The sequence below is a fragment of the Seriola dumerili genome, unplaced genomic scaffold (genome assembly GCF_002260705.1).
Source record: "Seriola dumerili isolate Sdu_G_001 unplaced genomic scaffold, Sdu_1.0 BDQW01000110.1, whole genome shotgun sequence".
NCBI lineage: Eukaryota > Metazoa > Chordata > Actinopteri > Carangiformes > Carangidae > Seriola > Seriola dumerili.
Genome location: NW_019174365.1, coordinates 6,526,004 through 6,545,379, shown reverse-complemented (window position 1 = coordinate 6,545,379; position 19,376 = coordinate 6,526,004). Strand labels below are relative to the sequence as shown.

At 38.9% G+C, this 19,376-nt stretch overlaps 1 protein-coding gene across 3 annotated transcripts; it reads right to left on the bottom strand.

The window, feature by feature from the left end:
- Nucleotides 1-383: 383 nt before the first annotated feature.
- tpd52 (tumor protein D52) lies at nt 384-17,731 on the bottom strand. 3 transcript variants are annotated; one of them, XM_022747341.1, is made up of 7 exons: nt 17,608-17,731; nt 4,585-4,712; nt 3,763-3,911; nt 3,290-3,391; nt 2,019-2,060; nt 822-870; nt 384-521 (listed from the first exon to the last, which is right to left on the bottom strand). In XM_022747341.1, the coding sequence occupies exons 1-7, from the start codon at nt 17,624-17,626 to the stop codon at nt 399-401; spliced, it is 612 nt and encodes a 203-aa protein (XP_022603062.1). In that variant the 5' UTR covers nt 17,627-17,731; the 3' UTR covers nt 384-398. The 3 variants fall into 3 exon arrangements, with proteins under 3 accessions (XP_022603062.1, XP_022603060.1, XP_022603061.1); XM_022747339.1 differs by lacking the exon at nt 17,608-17,731 and adding an exon at nt 8,755-9,169; XM_022747340.1 differs by lacking the exons at nt 2,019-2,060; nt 17,608-17,731 and adding an exon at nt 8,755-9,168.
- Between the last annotated feature and the right edge of the window lie 1,645 nt (nt 17,732-19,376).

The window sequence follows — 19,376 nt, the reverse complement described above, 5'->3', positions numbered from 1 at the left end:
AACATTTGGCATCTGAGTTTTTCTGGTTAGACAAAGGCGGAAAATAAGGAGTGAAGGAGGAAAATGAAAAGGAGAAAATGAAAGTCATACAGCATGGAGGATTTCTCCCACAGTGAGCCAGAATGGACTCAAAAATATACGACTGGCACGAGACCACATGCCTGCACCCATCCCAAGCTTTCCAGTTAACTAGTGAGCACACGTGTCAGACAAAAAGACCAGACAATTAGATCACAAAGACTGGGGTAAGTCATTTGTTTCCAATAAAAGGAGACTGGCACAAGGAGTTTAAGGGGTGAGAATTGATGGTCCAGAGGTTAGGGAGTCAAGTGAGGAGGGGTGGGGTGGGTGGAGGGGTTGGGGTGGGCGGGGGTGGGGGGGGGTGCGGTAGGTAGGTCTCAGTGCATCAGTGTCTCCTGGGTGGGCAAGTCTTCTGGCTGACTGAGCAAAGACTCAGTGGTTTGGCTGCTGGGTTCCTGGTCACCGGGGTCACTGGTGGACGCTGCTGGAGTCATCTTGGTCTGAAGGAAAGGAAAAAGAAAACAGGAGGAAAAATAATAGTTATTTATAGTTATCGTTGGTCTCGCCACGTGTGGCCACAGTGATTGCTGTTCAACAAAAGTTATAAAATCCTGCCTCATATGTTGCTTAAAAATCAATTCAAAAATCCCTATTTTCACTGACAACCATCTGTGACCTCTGGGAATATTTGATAAAGCTATGAATAGAAATATTATATATGGACCAACACATATATATATATATATATATATATATATATATAAATACTCATTGAAAGGGAGCTGTTTATAATCTGTTACCTTCAAAGTCTCCACTTTCTCCTCAAATGACTTGAAAGTTGGTGCGTTCCTGTGAAAGGCAAGAGAGAAAGACATAAAAGAGTAGGTGACAAGATCACAGATAGAGCAACACCGACTGAATTTATCAGACACGCTTGCACAAAAGTTTTGGAAAGTTAAGAGGTCATGTTATCTGATACTCGGCACAGACAATGCAGGATTTTCTAAACTGACCCCATTCCATTATGTTCTATTGACAAGGTGCTAAAAAGGTGTTGATTTCATAAAAACAGAATCAAGAGAAAGCAGAATGAAAAGGATGAGAGGAGAAAACAGTCAACATATTTCCCCCACGATCAGTTTTCAGCATCTTGAGAAGTTGCGTTTGATTCATGCTACTTCACTTCGAAAAATCCATATTTCCAAAGAACAGAGCCTTTTTGGTTCCTCAGAAACACAGATAGATATTCACATTTTGTGATATTTCTGTTGGACAATAATTCACTGGTTTGCACGAATTTCATGCTTCGAAGGGATAATCTCAAATAGAGCAGAAACATTTTTCAGAAACTATTTTTATTGTTTATTTTTAAGTATTTTTTTAACTATCGAATATGACATTTATCTACGATATCATTGTATTTGATCTTTTTTTTTAAGACCATACATCTAATTATGTAATTAATCAGAAGATTAATCGATAATGAAGATAATCAGTCATTGCCGCTCTAATCTCTCACAAGACCTATACCTCATCAAAATTACTAAAATCCAGAGAAATTAAGATGAAAAAGTCAGTGGTGTGCAGTCACACTTCAAACCAGTAAAGTTTGCTGGGCAGAAAACAAACCCGAGCAGCTAATAATCAATGGCGACATTTATCTCAGTATTTTCGACAAGATTTTTGCAAGACCTGACAAAACTACTGTTTGACTCTGAAGGATTATTAAAGCTGCAGCTTCACTGATAGCTGATAAAGTGGCTCATAGAAGTCATCGTTGTTGGTGTCCTCAAGCTACACACTTAGACCTTTTTTATGCAAAACACGTGTTATTCTACAACATGAAAATACAGAGCTGAAGGTAAACAACTTTTACTTTTCTACAAGAAGCAAACAGATATTGTGCAGCTTTTGCCTCTTTCATGTTTGATTCAACATGTGTGTAACTTGTGTGCTGTGCCAGTCACATTAACACAAACTAGCTTTGGTCTCCTTACCTCATAGCAGGCATACTAGCTGAGTGTTGTAATGAGCGCATGCTATCCGACAGCATTATGGAAAAGAAAGGGGGCATTAGTGGTGGTCTTAGCATAGTAAAGACAGTTTTACACAGAACAAACCAGAGACGGAAACACATTTGTAGGCACAACAAACAGTACAAACCCTCATTTATTCTGTTATATGGTAAAAGAGCAAGTATTCTACCAAGTGTATAAATCCTATAAATCCCGCTTTATCCTATTAAGATCGATTGTGTATTAACACAGTGGGTATGTGCTAATCCTTTGTATTATGGGGGAATATCTTGTCATCGAACAAACACACACACACATAACAACCACAGTACATGTACATACACATAAGCACACACTACCCCTTTGACCCCTGTCAGGACCCCCCCACACCCCCCTCAACCAGCTCTGTGTTGTAGCTCATCTGTGAGGCTGCATTTCTCAGCACACTGCAGCTTTCAGGGGCCTAATAATCTTGTTTGCAGCTCAGTAATCCAGAGAGAGGAAGGATGACAGGGGAGAAGACAGATTATGATCTTGGGGGGGGGGGGGGGTTGGGTTAGTTTTAAAGCCTAGTTATACCAGGAAATATTAACACATTATTGTGTTGTTACATATTACATGTCCTTGGCACTGTGAAGCTGAATAACAATTCAGTAGATGTATGGCTTTCAACATATATGCATTCTTTTAATTAGAAGAAGATAATAGAGAAAGCTGATGGCTGTGAAATGTAATGTCATGAAGATGAACAATTAAATCCTAATTTTTTTGGCATTTCAAAAATGTCAAACTATTCCTTTAATTTCAAAGTTGGGCATCTGAATCCTATTAAAATGAGTATTGTTAAGTGTTTAGTGTTATCAAATTATCTCTGAACAAAGCCAAATACAAAGTTGATGGCACAGACAGGAATGCTGCGGGTTAAAAAAAACAGGCAAGAAAGAGTTATATTATATAGCTACATGTGAGTGAAAGAAAAAAATGTCATGTCCTTTAGCATACGCTGTTACATCAACCTGTTCATGTCTTTCCTAGACGATATGATCATGCCACATCTGAGAAGCTGTGTGGAAAAAGCAATTTTTGAGCAATTTTTAGGAAATAAATCACTGGTTGCTTCTTAATTGAGCTGCAAAATCATGAACGGATGAACAATGGATACTTTCCTTTCTCAGAGATTCAGTGCTTCAAAGAAACATGATTTTTAAAGTTACTGGATATGTAGTCCCATTAATGTCTCCTCTCAGACTCACCTAACATCCTCGAGCTTCCGGCTGATGGCGGAGCCCACATTGGAAAAAGCTGCCGTGGCCTTCAGACTCGCCTGAGAGAGCGTTTCAGATGTCCTCTTATAGCTGAAAGAGAGAAGGGGAGACAGAGAGAATGAGGGAGAAGGGACGGGCAGGAAAAAGAGAGGATATGAGAGTGATGAAAAGAGACTGAGAGATCAAAGACTGGAGACAGGCATCAAGGTCAGAGCTAAATCTTTGTGTCGTTTTCATTTTAAAAACCCTGAGAGCATCAGAATGCTGCTCATTTCCTGTAGTGTAAATCCAGTACGAGTTTCACCCAGGCCACAGACAGCCTGTCAGACGCACTGACATCTTTTTCGTCGGTGTTCAGATGAGAAAGTACCTTCTCAACGCTGCTGACAGTTAACCATGTTTTCAGGGCATTCAGACGCAGAAACAATCTCATTATCAAACTGTGGTGGGCGAGTACTTACGCGGTGGAGGTGGTGACCTCCTGCCAGGTTTTGGTGATGTTCTGCTTCAACTCATTGAGAGGTGTGATGCCCAGCTTCCTCTTAATGTCTGCCAACTCCTTCTCCTTGGCCGCCAGCACCTGGGTCAGAGTTCGGATCTCATCCTCTACCTGGACACACACAGATACGCACACACATAAAACTATAACTCGTCATATTTGAAGTTTTGAATGTACATCAACCCCTTTTTCTCAGTTAAAGGATAAATCTGGGGCTATTCTATATTCTTCTTCGATCCCATACACCCTGTCCAGCTGCTATAAGCACTACCTAACACATGAAATCTCAACCATCTGCCCAAACAGCACAATTTTCTCCTGTTTGAGTAGTGCTGGTTAAAACTTAAGTGCTAAGCTGATTTAGGAAATTAATTTGCCTATATATATATAACTATATATTTGTTACCCACACGGACTAATGCATTGCAGATTTGAGTGTTTTCATGGGATTTGTTGACATGAAGTATAATATACAATAACCTGTCTGCCTTATCCTTCAACAAATCTCAACACCTGAAACAAGCTAAATGGTTGGATCATATATGGGAAGCCACAAAATGTAAAAAGCAAAACTGTATGTCAGCTTAGCCTTGTTTGAATTGAAAAGTCCCCCAAGGCCCCGCAGAAAAACTGCAATTCAAGTGATGCACATATACTGTAGTAATAATTCTAACCATTCTCCACTATATACAAGGAAAGCTCTGTCCAAGTACAATCAGTCATGTCCAACACCTGATCTTGACTCTTTGAACCATGGCTTGTTTAATCCCTGATCCCTCCTGACCTTGACCAACTCTTCCTGCAGCTCCTGCCGCTCTTCCTCTGTCATGGCAGGTGGAGGGGGGGAGGGACCGACGGACGTCACTGCATCTTCTCCCACCTCCGGGACTGAGTCCGGATGCTGCTGGAAACCTGGGAGGTAAAGTAAGAAAGATTTTAGATTCATCCATGCTTTTAACTTGGCAAGTCATGTGTATGTTTTTGAGTGTCTGAAGTGATATTTTTTTTAAATGACATGTTCACATGTAGGTGCCCATGTTTGCTGTGTGACAGCGAGGCTGATGTTGGTCGTCAAACTCAAGCTGTCTTCCTCTGGAGGATGAGGATGAAGAAATGCTGGTAGAAGCTGAATATGTTGAAGATATCAGCCAGTAAGACCAAAAAAAAAAATTAAGGATGATAAAATGAAGCTTTTCATGATCCAAAACACAAGCTTTCATTCTTAATGAGCAGCTGAATAAACACCATCTCCCTCTCACACACATGGTCATATTTTCACTTCACACACATTTACAGTATGCAGTGTACACACTTGTCTTTGATGTTGCCATCTCTGACAGAGCTGTGCCCAGTAGGAGCAGCAGTGCATCAATAATACAAAGAACTTTCTAGATGGAGACATCCTGGGCTCAGACAGCATGAGAACACAAGAGCAGAGGGGTTGTTAGGATCTGTCAGTCAAAAGGACAGCAGCGGGTGAGGATGTTTTGAGCTGGAATCAGGAGCCCCCCCCCCCCCCCCCCCCCCCCCGTCTCTGAGGTAATTTTTCTTTTTATCTAGTGTTTCCTTGTATTTCAAGGAGTAAAAGTCAAAATATAGAAACAAAGACAAAAACAGGAGAGTACTTAAAAAAAAGGAAAAAGAGAAACCCCAGGAGCTGAATAAAACAATAAAAGAGGAGGGAGACAAAAAAGGAACTGGTGGCGAATACGTTTCTGGCGTATACTGTGCTTTTATCTCAGCAGGAAAGGAAGCAGAACTATGATGTAAATTGAGAAGAGAGACAAAACAGAACAGAAAGCAGAGTTTATGAAATCATAGGCCTTGTAAAAGCCATTGAAATGCTGGTGTGATCGTAAAAAAAAAAAGTTACTAACCTCAGCCATAAAAATAGTATAACTACTACTGGGCCTGCTAGCAGTTTGTTAAGAAACATTTCGAATATGCACAGAATGTCCAAAAATATGCATAGCATTTTTATCACTGACAGCATAGAACTACAGCTTCATAGATTCCTCCTGGCCACATAGTTTCTTCCTGCTCACATAGTCAGAAACACCAAAGTAGGCATTTACAAACATTAAAGTAATTGACTGAAACTATGTTTCCACCACATCATTCCCAAGTATGCAACAGTAAGTCAACACCAGGGTTGAAAAGTCCTTTGCACATGTAGCCACACCCAGCAGTGATGTCACGGTGTACTGACACACCCTGTAGTACACTTCTACATCAATGCAAGTTCAACTTGGAGGTTAGCTGAAACAAAAATATTAGCTGGTGCTAAGGTGTTCTTTAGAGATCCATACTGTATTTCACCTGTATAACTTAATGTATGTATTTGTTTTTTTTCATGTTGAGGATGTTTTAACATAATTTGATCAAAGGAAAGGCCACTTGAAATCTATTCTGATACAAACCCCATATCCTCTCCTCCCACCTCATTCCACACACTAGGAACCCATCCTTTCTTCCATGTCACACACCAGTACTTCCAGTACTTTAAAAACATTTTAGCTGAGACAGATGTTGGTGAGGGCAGAGATACAAAAATTACAAGAACCTAGCGATATACACTCCCACGAAGACTACACTGGAATTTCCGCACAACTGTCTGGAGAGCTGCTGATGAATGTTTCTCAGCCTTCCAATCACATAGTTTTATCATAAGCTGAGAGCTGGACTGTGCCAATACTACTAAATAATTTTACAGAGGAAATAGAGGTGGGCATTACAGTAATTTAGGTGAGAAGAAATACAGAGGAAATTCTCTTTTCAGACCTCAGCCCTAAAACCACCCCCACAGTTGAAGTGTTAGACTTCATCTGCCCTCAAGCACTTTTCGCCTCATCTATCTCTCTGTCTTGTCTTACATTTGCCTTCTCTTCCAATTACTGGTGACACAGCAGTGCCGCATGATCACACGCACACACAAACACACACACACAAACACACACACACACACACACACACACACACACACACACACACACACACACACACACACACACACACACACACACTATACAGGCACACCTGCTTACAGAGAAAGAATTGTGTAATGGACACTTACCCTTATAATGGCTGTGCCTCTGTCATTAAAAGGTCTTATCTCCCTCCATATGAAACAGAACTACATTCTTTTATTTTGACGATCTATATTATGCTGCTCAGGGACTGAGTTTCTATGTGATAAGCTTCAAACAAAGGATTTTGTAAATACAGTGAAAGTCGAACACCGCCTGGGGGTGAGAAGAACAGGTTGTCTGCTGTGTAAAATTCTGTATTACATAGCTCCAGGCAGTGATGTGAGATCTGTATGTCTGAGTGTGGATGTTGCTCTGCATGAGTTAATGTATGCCTTGAAGCTGAGTTTCCATCACTACGTGTTCAGAGCGAGGGAGAAAAAAAACAAAGGGAGAGAGAAAGAGAGAAGTTTGGCTTGCTGCACCAAACTGAATATCCACCCACATTACTGCCCTTCCCCTCTGATTGAGCTCATTTCCTTTTAACATGTTCTACCCCATGACAACCTAAGCCTCTGTAGTTGTCAAATCTATCACAACTTAGAGAAGCAAGGTTTAAATCTGAAGCATGCCTGAAAAGAACAGCATTTTAAAAGACCTGCCAAACTGCCAGCACATAATTATTTGTTTTTGTGACAAGTCACTAGAAACGCCCTGCTTTTGTTAAGGTCCACTGAACTAAGGTAGCCTAATCATTTGGTAACTGCATTACAGTTACTGCTTTGTTATTGTGACTAAGCCTGGTTTGTTATCTATAAGCAGCAGAAAGAAATGTGGACTTGATAGATTAATTTCTTTAGTCTGGAAGCTGATATAAATTGTGTGGGTATAATACAATCACATTACATTGTTATATGTGTAAAAATACAAAATATAGACATATGCATAATCTGATCTACATTGAACATCCACACAACACAGCTAAAAAATTAAAGCTTTTTCATTTTCTGATGCGGCCTGGCAGACACTTCAAAGGCTACAAAGCACTCTGCACAAACAGAAAGTCACACTGGAATTGTTACGAAGACATTTCTGGATCTCTTCAATCCAAATGATAATGACATTAAGTTTCTTCTGATGTGCTGTTCTAAGTTTTATTATTGGATCAAACTTTGTTTGTGAGACAAAAGCGCAAGAGCTGAGACAGTCTGACGGAGAAACTCCACCATGGTCTAACATGTGATCCTGAGATACTGTACAGTATAATCATAAATAATAATATCTGGACTTATTCAACAGATCATAATGTGACAGAAATGTGAAGGTGGCTGAAATAGATGTGAAGAGTTTCAATGAAATTACAAAGTGGATATTATGTGGTCACTAATTTTTGAGAATGCATAAACAACATAGTACAGAGCAGTATGAGCTTTAGTGCAATCTATAAACATGTCACTCAACTCTCCTCCAGTTCACCATGATTTATTCACCAAATGTTTTTGCCTATCTTTTTATCCATAAATATTAGGACATTAAAGACACTGAAGTATACCATGTTTTAAAAACTGAGTAAGAACCCCCTGATAAAGGCAAGACAGCCAAAAACATTTGGTGAGTAAAGCAATAAATCAATTAAATAATCACAATAAAGCCATAGCAAGACATCGAATCTCATTTACTGGTACGATCATTTTCTAAATAACAAAAAATAGACTAGAAGTCTGAAAACTAAATGAAAGTAAACTGAAAATTGGCAAAAGTTCCTGTCACACACCACCACCAATTATCACTTGTTCCCTCCCCCTTCCAGTTTGTGCTCCCCCAAATTCTTCCCGTCCAATGAACCAAACCCATGTTTTGTCTAGCGCGCGCGCATGCTCGCGCTCACATGCTCGCGCTCACATGCTCGCGCTCACTCACTCACACACACACACACACACACACACACACACACACAACCCAGCTTTTCCCTTTCCTCCTTGTGATACCTCTGGTTTTGACAGCTGGCGAGCTGGGTGGCGTGTCACTGTAGGCCGGGGAGAGGTAGAGGTAGCTGGTGTTGACTCCTTGTTCAAAGTCAAACGGAGAGTGGTATTCCTCCAGAGGCTCCATGTTGACAGCTTGTCGTGTGCTGCTGGTCAGAGCGACTACCACCTCCCTGCCACCACCACTACCTAAGTAAAACCAGCCAAGTGCTGATTGTCTGCATGTGATCCAGGCGCGTGCTGGCCGTCTGCGTCTCCTTGTTTACAGCGCCCTGGAGTCTTGTGTGACAGCAACACACTCAATGACCAAGTGCGTGTATGAACGTGGGAGGAGGTTTTGTATCGGCTTTCAGGTGGTCAGAAGGTCAGAGTGAGCCAGTTTTCTATTTTCCATTTCTGCAGCAGGCCAAGGCGCTGTAAACCCTCTGCTCCTTTCTTGCTGTTAATAAGTTACCTGTCCCTTCAAGCAGCTGTTGCAGCAGGTACACACACTGTTGCTACACACACACTCCCATCTTCCTCTCCACTGTAATCCCAAAGTACAATTTTCAGTTTATCTTTCAAACATCCATTTGCGTAATCAGTGCCGTTCTCAGATGCTAGCCACTGTTAGCAGAGCTAGTGCTGCAGTGATATTGCGTGATAGTCCAGTTTCAATACTCTCAGGTCTCTCTGTCAATTCCCTCCCTCCCTCACTCAATTTCCGTCACCAAGTCTGTCATCCAAGTAGGAAATAAAAGAGGTCCCATTTGTGTGGGCTGGTCACATGATGTATGCGTGTGGGGGGGGGGGGGGGGGGGGGGGCATTAGATGGAAAGCATAATCTGCAGTGTCCCAGATTACGGCAAAGCGCTAATCCAGAGAGGCCAGTCCATCTTGGAGCAGCAGTAATGCTAGTCAGATAGAATGGAGGGGAGAGGATGCCAGAGGCTACACTTGCTATTGTGTATTAGAGGGAAAGTGCTCTATGTGGTAAAAAGAACATGTGCACGTGGCACTGTGTGTGTTTGCGTGTTCATAGTTGGGCTGCAACTAATGATTATTTTCTTCATCAATCAGTCAGATATCTATTTTGTTGAGTAATCAATCCATATATACAATGTCATTAAAAAAATCCCATTACAGTTTCTAAAACAAAAAGAGATCTATTCAAATTGGTAATATTCAAATCTGTACTAAAATAACCACCCACAAACTACAGTAGTAGCATGAAAGAAGTAGATGCAATAATAATATGCATAATAATGCATTCAATATCATAACTGATCTCAGAACTGGGGAAGCTGAGTCAAGGGCAGTTTGACAAACACACTTGTGTGTAGCTATTCACCCATGAAAGATCCCAGGATTATCCACAATGCACATGCGCAAACATCCGATATATGCAGCTCCTCCCTGCTTGATAAAGCAGAATCTTTGTCAATGGGACACAGCCATGTCCACAAAAATAAACTGAAACTGTAGATACAAATAATAATTGACTATTTTTAGTTTTAAAAGTTCAAATACTTGCCTTGCTTGTCCTGACAGCATGCCACTGGTTTAATGTAATAAGAGACAATGAAAACTAACAAATATATAGTTTTGACATTATCATCACAGCACAAGGACACAGATTTACTCAGATGTAAGCTTTTAAAAGGTAGATTCTTGATCTATATATGAAATGCAGTAGTTCTCATGACATGTCACATTAAAGTGCTTAAAGGAAAGGAATGAGGCTGGAATTCAAACTTCACAAAGTAAGAGAATGAATATAAGAATAAGTCCTGCCACATTTCATTCAAAGACATTTCTAGAGTGTCAATAGATAGCAGCATGCCAATGTGTGCAAGCACCTGCTGATACTCTCAAGGCTGCAGTGAAATGGGAAAGCAGCCTGGTGATATTCCCGCAGTAATTTTATGACTCAATGTCCTCAAAGAGCTTGAGAGCTTTGAAGGAGAAGATAGAAAAGAGAAATCGGGTTACTATTACGAGTAAGAGAACCACTGAAATTCAGATGTTAAATTGTCCTACGATAATGTGACACCTAAAGAGAGAGTCAAGCCAGAAACAAGACACAGAGTTTGCTCTGGTGACAAATGACCACTGGAAATGAAGTGGTAAGGATGAGAAAGTCATCATAGAAAACACCCACAAATTCACTGTCCACAAACTCAATATTCATAGTCAATGTACAGCAATTTTTTGACCTGCAGGGTCAGACTATGGCCTTCACTCTACATTGCTAAACATGCAGCTAATCCTCACAAATATTGATTCAAATGTCAAAAGAAAAACAAAAAGAGTACATCAGTACACGACACGCCAGTAAAAAAATATTCACAACTAATAAGTCCATTTTAAAACTAATGTCGATGGACCGTGTTCTGTACACTGAGTTCAGGCCTCCTCAGCCAACATTCCTCTGTTGTTTGGAGCCAGACGAGAATGTTTATGCGATCTTCTCTAGGAAATACCTAGCACTAAAAGAGGCAGATAGCACACTATCCTGGAAGTATTGAAGCACAGTAGGAAAGATTCCACAACCACCCATGTCAAAGGGAAGAGAATAGAGATTTCATCTTTCTACTAAAGCTATGTTAAAGCTAAGTTCTCTAAAATAAATTAAGTTACTCATTTATATATACAGATTGATGGAAATAACAATGTTCTGCAGAACTGCAATTTAACTTTGCACATCAACACACAATTCATTATCTATAAAGACACAGTATTATGCAGCATTTCAGTGATATGAAAATATCATTGCTGCGCAGCCTGCACATTTAAATTCATATTCTTCGGAACTGTTAAAGGGTCTACTTGATGTCCACACCAACTGAACCCAACTGAAACACACATATTCATCTGGAATTCTCAAATATTTCAGTGAATCTTTCAAAGAAGATATGTGACCAAGTAATTGCTCTGTAGTTTTAATGTATATGACAAAATGATCCTTCAAATGACTGATATATATAATAGCAGTAACATTAGTGCCACACAAACAGACTATAAATGAGGAATATGAATCTAACGTCAAGGCCTACTGTGTGTGCGACAGCCCTGTACAATGAAAGTTAGAGGCTGTGGGTCATGCAAGGCTAATTAATCTAACTGTACTGCGCCATGATCTGTAGAGTCAGGCTCTATTGCACTGTGCATTCATTCAGCCAGATCACCCCAGGAAGTGACATGCATACAGTCACTCATCGCAAACTATCAAGTGCCATTATACACACATGCACTAAAATAGGTCTAAATCAAGGACAATAAATCCTTACAAGCTTCTCTCCTCTCTCTCACTCCTAAGATGGTCTTTTGATTCATTTTTGTTCAGAAGCTTCAACCTTGTGCAACATTATTGCTCTGAGGCTGAAGTAATCTGAGATGAAGTAATATATAGGCCAAAAGTTTATTAACAATGGAGATAAATTAAATGATGTGAGGTGGAATAAATGCGCAACATTTCCACCTTGAACAGGCAGTGTAAAAGGGGCTACTGACTCATGAGAGATATTGGTAATGCTTAATTTGGGTAAATTATTAAATGTTAATGTAATATATTAATAAAAAATCATTTAATGTCACAATTTGCTTTGAAAACAATCTCTGACCAAAACTCCAATTTCAGCATGCTCTTGAACCAGATTGTTTCATAAATTTGATTTATAAACCAAAACAGATAAGAACAGAAAAACCAACCCTTGGCTCCCGTCCACTCAGACTGTAACCAGGAACAAACAGCTATTTTCAAGTGGCTAATGAAGCACAGCATGGGATCAATTACCTTCCTATTCATGGCATACCCTGTCACATGATTAGCCTAAAACAAGAGTCATGAGACATGGATGACTGGATGCAACGAGCGTGCCCACACACTTGCCATGAGATGTGCATCATGGGAAAACTGAGGTGAAGGGCAAAGAGTGGCTTCAACTCAGATGGAACAAAACCAGTGTCATGTCCTCATCTCACTTCTACATCATTATTAACAACCTCAGTCTTCATCTCACAAATGTGTTTCTTTCCAATCTGGACTCTCTGTAGGCAGGCATCTAGATAAAAGCTGATTAAAGGAATACTTTGACATTTTGGTAAATACCCTTACTGGTTTTATTGCCAAAAGTTAAACAAGAAATTCAATACAATTCTCATGTCTGTATAGTAAATAAGAGACTACTGCCAGCAGCTGGTTAGCTTATCTTAAAGATAAAGACTGGAAACTTCTTTAAACACAATGTTTGACATCTGCAAACTCACCCCAAATGTAAGTAATATAAATGTAAATGTAAATTTAAATGTAGGGGAAGTTTCCCTAATAGTATGTGCAGAGTCCCCCAACTGTCACATCATGGCTGAATGAGTCTACATAGTTCTCTTTCAATTACATAAAAAAACAGATTCAAGTTAAGTAGACACTGTTTCACTATATTACAAGAATTTTTAAAAAGGGTTATAATACAGTAGGATCTATTTTGTTTCAATCACATCTCAGCCATGCTCATTTTGCCTGGATTTAAGGTTTGGACAGCCTTGTTTCAAAAATATTTATGTTAAAAAACAACTGAGTTGAGGGGCAAACAGCAGACATCTCATAAAAAAGGAGCATTGTAAAACTATCTTCAGTGATGTGTGTGAGACAACAATGGAGGGATGTAGAAAATGGGGCCAGAAATTCCAGTCTCAGTTACAACAGTGTTCAGCAAAGAACCTGTAGGTCTCATTTATCAACACCTGGTGCATCTTTTAAAAAAAAGAGTGGATTTAGGACTGATTTCTACACTCACTATGTTCCATTTGACAGTGAGGCCCAACGTTTCTCTCAACAGTGTCATGTTGGGAGATACTCTTTGGGGCCAGAGCTACCAGACAGGTGAGAGCACAGTTTGGCCAAATCTCACAGTTGAATGAAAAATTCTCCATGAAGAAGCACCAAAAGCATGTTGATTCAATTTCCACTATTATATAAGTTTTATTTTTACTCAAAGTTTTTATTAACAAAGACTATAAAAGACTAATTTAGACTGGCTTTTCAAACATTTTACACAAACATTGACACTTTGCATTGTAATCTATATCTCAATGCTGTGCTGTGAACCCAGTAAGACGAGCATAGTGCAACATACGTAAAACATGCAATTCTGCTGACACTAGTGTTTGGAGCCAGCATGCAAGAAAGGCTAAAGTTCAATAAATGATCTGCATTGAACCCTTTAAGAGCTCCTTTCAAATGACTTGTGACAGCCATGACTGTTGTCAAAGATGTACAGCGAGGTCCAAAAGTCTGAGGCCACGTTTGGGAAAGTGGTCTCAGACCTCACTATATTTCTAGGTGAACTCAGTAATGGTTTTGGCAAACAGACATTCCCTTCCAACAATTAGACAAGCCAAAGACAATTGCTGACTTGTATTACACTTACAATGCTGAAACACTTTAACAAACAGTATTTAACATGTATTATGACAAATCAAGACAAATAAATATGTGCATAGTTGCTGCAATACTTTACAGTGCAATTGTCAATGAATTTACATAAGTATGCTTTTGCAGAAAGTAAACCAGTTCCATTTACTATAAGACATTTTTTTAGAAACATTAACAATGTGCTATAGTCACAGCTATAGTCATAGCCAAATATTTCAAAATTTATTATAGTTAAATCAGACCTTAAAACAGTGCTGGGTGAAAAATCAATACTTTTATTCATCATCTCTTATTCTGTCTTATTCTCATCTCGAGATAGGACCACAAGTCTAATCTCAAAGTGAAAGATTACTGTACTGTTACTGGATTTCTGTCAAAGTATTATTTTGTTCTAGTAAAACAAATGTCTAACTTGAACAAGTCAGCTGTACATACATGGTTGGGGGATGTTGTCTGTGACAGCTGAAAGCATCTAGTTGTGCCTCATTGAAATCTAATAAGGCAAAAATGTTGGCCACTACTCATGATCAATCTCATTAGACAACCAAGTTGAAAAACAAGATGGACTGGTAAGCCTGACTGTCACATTTTTGAACATCTGATTTGAGCCAAATTCATAAGCTTCTATCAGGAAAGCTTAAAGTTCCAGAAACAGGCAACATCCAAACAGACAAACGTTACAGATCAGGCATGACTTTTTTGCTATATTCTACTTTGTGTCATTTTCTGGAGTAAGATATTCTGGAGTATTTCAGGGGAATATTTAGTAAAAACTTTTTGGGCAATTTACAAAAACACTCTTGAACGTATGTTACTGGCAACTGTTCTGGAATACTCTATCCACAAATATTCAAATATCACAAATGCTTACAAATCAGTTCATGAAAAGTTCATCAATATATCACTTGGTGAAGGTGTGTGCTAGTCCCCAAAGATCACCTACAGTGCCAGACACTATACTAAAAAGTGAGAACTACTGAAGCAAAGGAATTCCCACTCAAGCAAGAATGGACCCATATGATCTAAAATCACCACTGGAAACTCCATTCAACTACAGGGGAAATCAAGCACAAAGAAAGAGCTGTTTCTTATCAAAACAGTCATCTAAACACACACACATACACAATCAAAATAGAGCAGACTCCACTCCCCTGACAGCTCCTTTGAGAAGCACCAGTCACAACATTCAATATACACACTGACCTCCCTCCTGCTAAAACCTACTAACTGAGCTCCTCTTCATCCTTTCATTTAATGTTATGTTTCACCTGTAATATTGACAAAAGATTGTGGAGAAACACTAAACACCAATTGGAATAAACTGATTAAACAAAAAAAAAGATTTTAAAAAGGTAAGATCATCGTGTAATGATATAATGTGATATAATGATATAGTGATATAGTAATGATATAGTGCCTTTTAAGTTTCAAATGCTGGTGACTGTGTAGGCTGATACCCAACAGCTTACAGTGACAGGGAAAAAATTAAGAAGAATGCAGGTACTGATGGGGACAGGATACAGCTACCATTGATACCTGCATAAAAGTATGACTCAGTGTAAAGAACTTCACTGCCTGTTTTCATGACAGTGTGACAATGAAAAGAGAACTCATCAGTTCCTATGATGATATTTAAATAGATACAATTACAACTAGGAAGGATCAAAATTGACTTCTGCTGACAGAAGAACTAAACTAACCTACACATTTGCTTTTTGTCTGACATTTTTATTTGTATTTCATATAGCAACCATTTCATAATTGTGCTGTTTCACTTGATGCAGCAACAAATGAGATGTATTGTGATTTTGATGAATACCAACCAGCAGCACTATCAAAAAGTATGTCCTTAACAGAAATCTGACATTTGCCATCTTTCTAACTGTGTTTCCAGGGCCATATAAGGCAACTTACAGAGCAACAAAAAGACAAGATATTTGCAGCCTGAACTGTCGGTGCATCAGTTGCAGACACACAGCGGAAAATAGTGTAATGTGGTAAGGGAAAACCTTAAAAGCATATACAAAGCACAGGAAACCTGCACTTCCAAAGAGGAACCATGGTCACAAGACAAGTTCACCCTCACGAACAGTGACTATGAAATTATTCACTTAAAAATACTATCAATATGAAATACTTCTCAACCAAATGAAACAAAACCAAACATTATGTGCTTCATAAACTTAGAAATTTACTGCAGGGCAACTGTATTGCAAAGTATTTTTGTTACTGTGTCCAGCCCCATGTGATGCACCTTTCCCTTCCACATTATTTTTCACCTTGGACCAAAAAAATAAATAAAAAATAAATAAAAAAACATGCAAACATCAGGAAATTATATTTCTGAAAATTAAGGGAAGTAAGGTCAGAGCTGTGCCCTTTTTACCTTACATCCCCTTGAGGTGAACAAATAAATCTATTTTCATAAACTAAACTGAGTCTCACATACAAGCTTAATTTGTTGCAAATGTCGAGTTTTCTTGTAATGTGGCAAAAACACATGCACTTCCCTGAGAAGCAGCTGTCGCAATAAGTAAGTAAACCTGGGTAAGGACGAGAGACTGGTGTAGAGGAATGAGAGAGCAGATGGCTGCCTAGCAGGAATGGATATGTCCATGTAGGTGTAGGAGAGGACAGGAGGAAGGAATGGCTGGTAGAATGCATTTATAGCCTTTCCTGTGGTTCATACACTCACGTCCTCTTGATACATGTATAATATTAAAGTACTTGGCAGTCCCACACATGTGCTTTTAGCCCTGTTTGACCTCACTCAAAAATCTGACAGCCCTCCAATATAGACTGATACAAAAGAGGAATGTACTACTTTTAAACAAAACTTGTGCTGTCATTGTTCTGTTAAAAAAAGGCCAGAAATGTAGACAGTGTGACCTGACTGGAATAGGTGTAGTGGGTACATCTAGAAAACAAGTAGTAAGCTGTCAAATGGCTATAACCTATCTGCACAGGTTAGATTCTCAGTTACATAACAACCAAATCTAATAACCAAATCTAAGAACAATCCCAATACCAACTCATTAAGAAGTGTTTTCAAACCCACGTCACATGTACCTTCCAGTGCCTGTCAAACTTTTAGCCTTTTTAAATATACTGAAACATAAATGACAACTTCCTCGTTTATGTTTTACTGATGTAGCATTTTGACACACACTGTGCAATATTGAACTTCCGTATTGTTTTTGGTAAAACATTTTGGCACTGTATTAGTGTATGCCAAATTTAAATTTGCTTCCAAAAGCCCCGTCGCTATCTATCACAAAAATGCACTTTATTCGAGTTTGAAAAGTAGCATATGTTGTCACGGACAAACTTCAGTCACTGCGCAAAGTTAGCTAGTTTGCTAACTTTCATGTGACACAAAAGCAGTTTGAAAACATTATCGGTTACAACACTGGCGCAATTAAACATTTCAGCAAGTCAGTTACCTTTCTCTGCATCCTCCATTGTACGGCTGGGCGTTGTTTCTGGTAGTTTTATGTCCAGAGTCTGCAGGTTGTTCACTTGGCTGTTGCAGACCTTCCTGTTCTCTCACTCATGTTGCCAGGCAGCTCGCCGTGCGGGGTGGGGTTCGCTGTGACGTCAGCACGCAGCAGTGTAAACAGAAGAGAGCACGTGGATCAAGTTTGAAACCGTCAACAAGGCGCAGCTGCACAGCATCGACACTTTGTTACTAGTTTTTTTTTTTTTTTTAAGTACAACACATGCTATTTTACTCAGCTAAGATATACTTTAAACCAATTCCAAAAAGATATTGATCTAAACTTTACATTCTGTTATAGCTCCCCCAGAGACTGCTGTTCATTCATTTTGGAATAATTCTGTTTTTTATCAACAGCCGTATTTATGGACAGTTTATTTTGGAAGAATGCACTGTTTGGCATCCTAGATGACATAATAACACACACGTATAATTCTCAACTGTACATTACTAGTCTTCTTATTTGATTGGCTTAGCATCTTATTCATGAACGCAAATTTACAGTTAAAAAGGTAAACGCATTGCTTTCCACAAGGGCAATCAAGCAGTAGGCCTACATTGACTCTATGCACTTTTGAAAAAAAAAAAAAAAAAAGGCTAGGCCTATTAAAACTATTATTTTTTTTTTTTTTAAATTGCATCCTCCCAAACTCAAAAATGCTGTTTTTCCCCATTTGCAAACCATACGTGCATGGTCATTTTGTGATACAAGAAAACTATATCTGTTTATGTTAATATGTCTGTATTTCAATAAAGAAGGATGAGGGGAAAAAACCCACAAACCTAAACATGCATATTCCTATCTGTCATACCTCAGTTATACATAGTTTTATCTTATGATCTTTACTTCACACTTCATCCAAGTTCTACACATGTAAAAACAGCACAATAATGCAAGTTAAGTGATAAAGAGGTTTTTTGAGAATAATTACAGAAATCCTTGTTGAGATACAATCTGAATTAACATGTCATACAAAGATATGCTATGCTGCTGTCTGACCAGCTGTAATCATGTACTGAAGTTAGAGTAAAAGTGGGAAGAATGTTTGGAATGCAGCTTTTATATGCCTACAAAATTCATCAGTTGATCTAATACTGCTGAATATATTTTTGTTAATTTCACATCGCTGCACTTGCTTCCCAAATTCTGTTTCTATTCTATTTTTGTTTTGACAGTTGCCAATAACATATCCCTGGATTGAAGTAAAACAAGTGGGTATGAAATCAGTCCAAAAAAATTACTGAATTTTTTTAAATTTTCTTTCATAAGCATTGGAACTGGAAGACAATGTTATTTCACAGTGAACTGGACTGACGGGTTTTCTTCCTGCACTTACAGTCAAATCACCACCAGAGAAACAAATCTAGCAGGAATATAGTAAATGATTTATTACCAAGCTGATGGCATAATAGTGGCAGAAACTCAATCACAGATTTCTACAAAGCACACTCAATTATTTAATTCCTAAGAGAATAATTTGACATACACCATCCAATCCACTGCAGGGAAATTAAATTTGCCAGATTCATTCCATTTGTAATGTCAAGTTGATAACCAATGCTTATATGACCTGGAGAAATCATACATGCTATACCTTATAACCCCTTTGGAAATTTAATCATTTCAGTGGGATGTAGCCTACAACCCCCTATCTTTTTTGTACCCAAAACCTGGGTTAAAACCCACTCTTGTTCACATGCTGTGTGCAAAACCCT

What these genes read in the sequence shown, in the direction of transcription:
- tpd52 (XM_022747339.1), bottom strand. Translation starts at nt 8,878, where the DNA reads ATGGAGCCTCTGGAGGAATACCACTCTCCGTTTGACTTTGAACAAGGA. An exon ending in TGCAGGAAGAGTTGGTCAAG is followed by an intron (nt 3,912 to 4,584) that starts GTCAGGAGGGAT and finishes GTGTGTGTCCAG; the next exon opens with GTAGAGGATGAGATCCGAAC. An exon ending in AGAAAGTGGAGACTTTGAAG is followed by an intron (nt 522 to 821) that starts GTAACAGATTAT and finishes CCTTTCCTTCAG; the next exon opens with ACCAAGATGACTCCAGCAGC.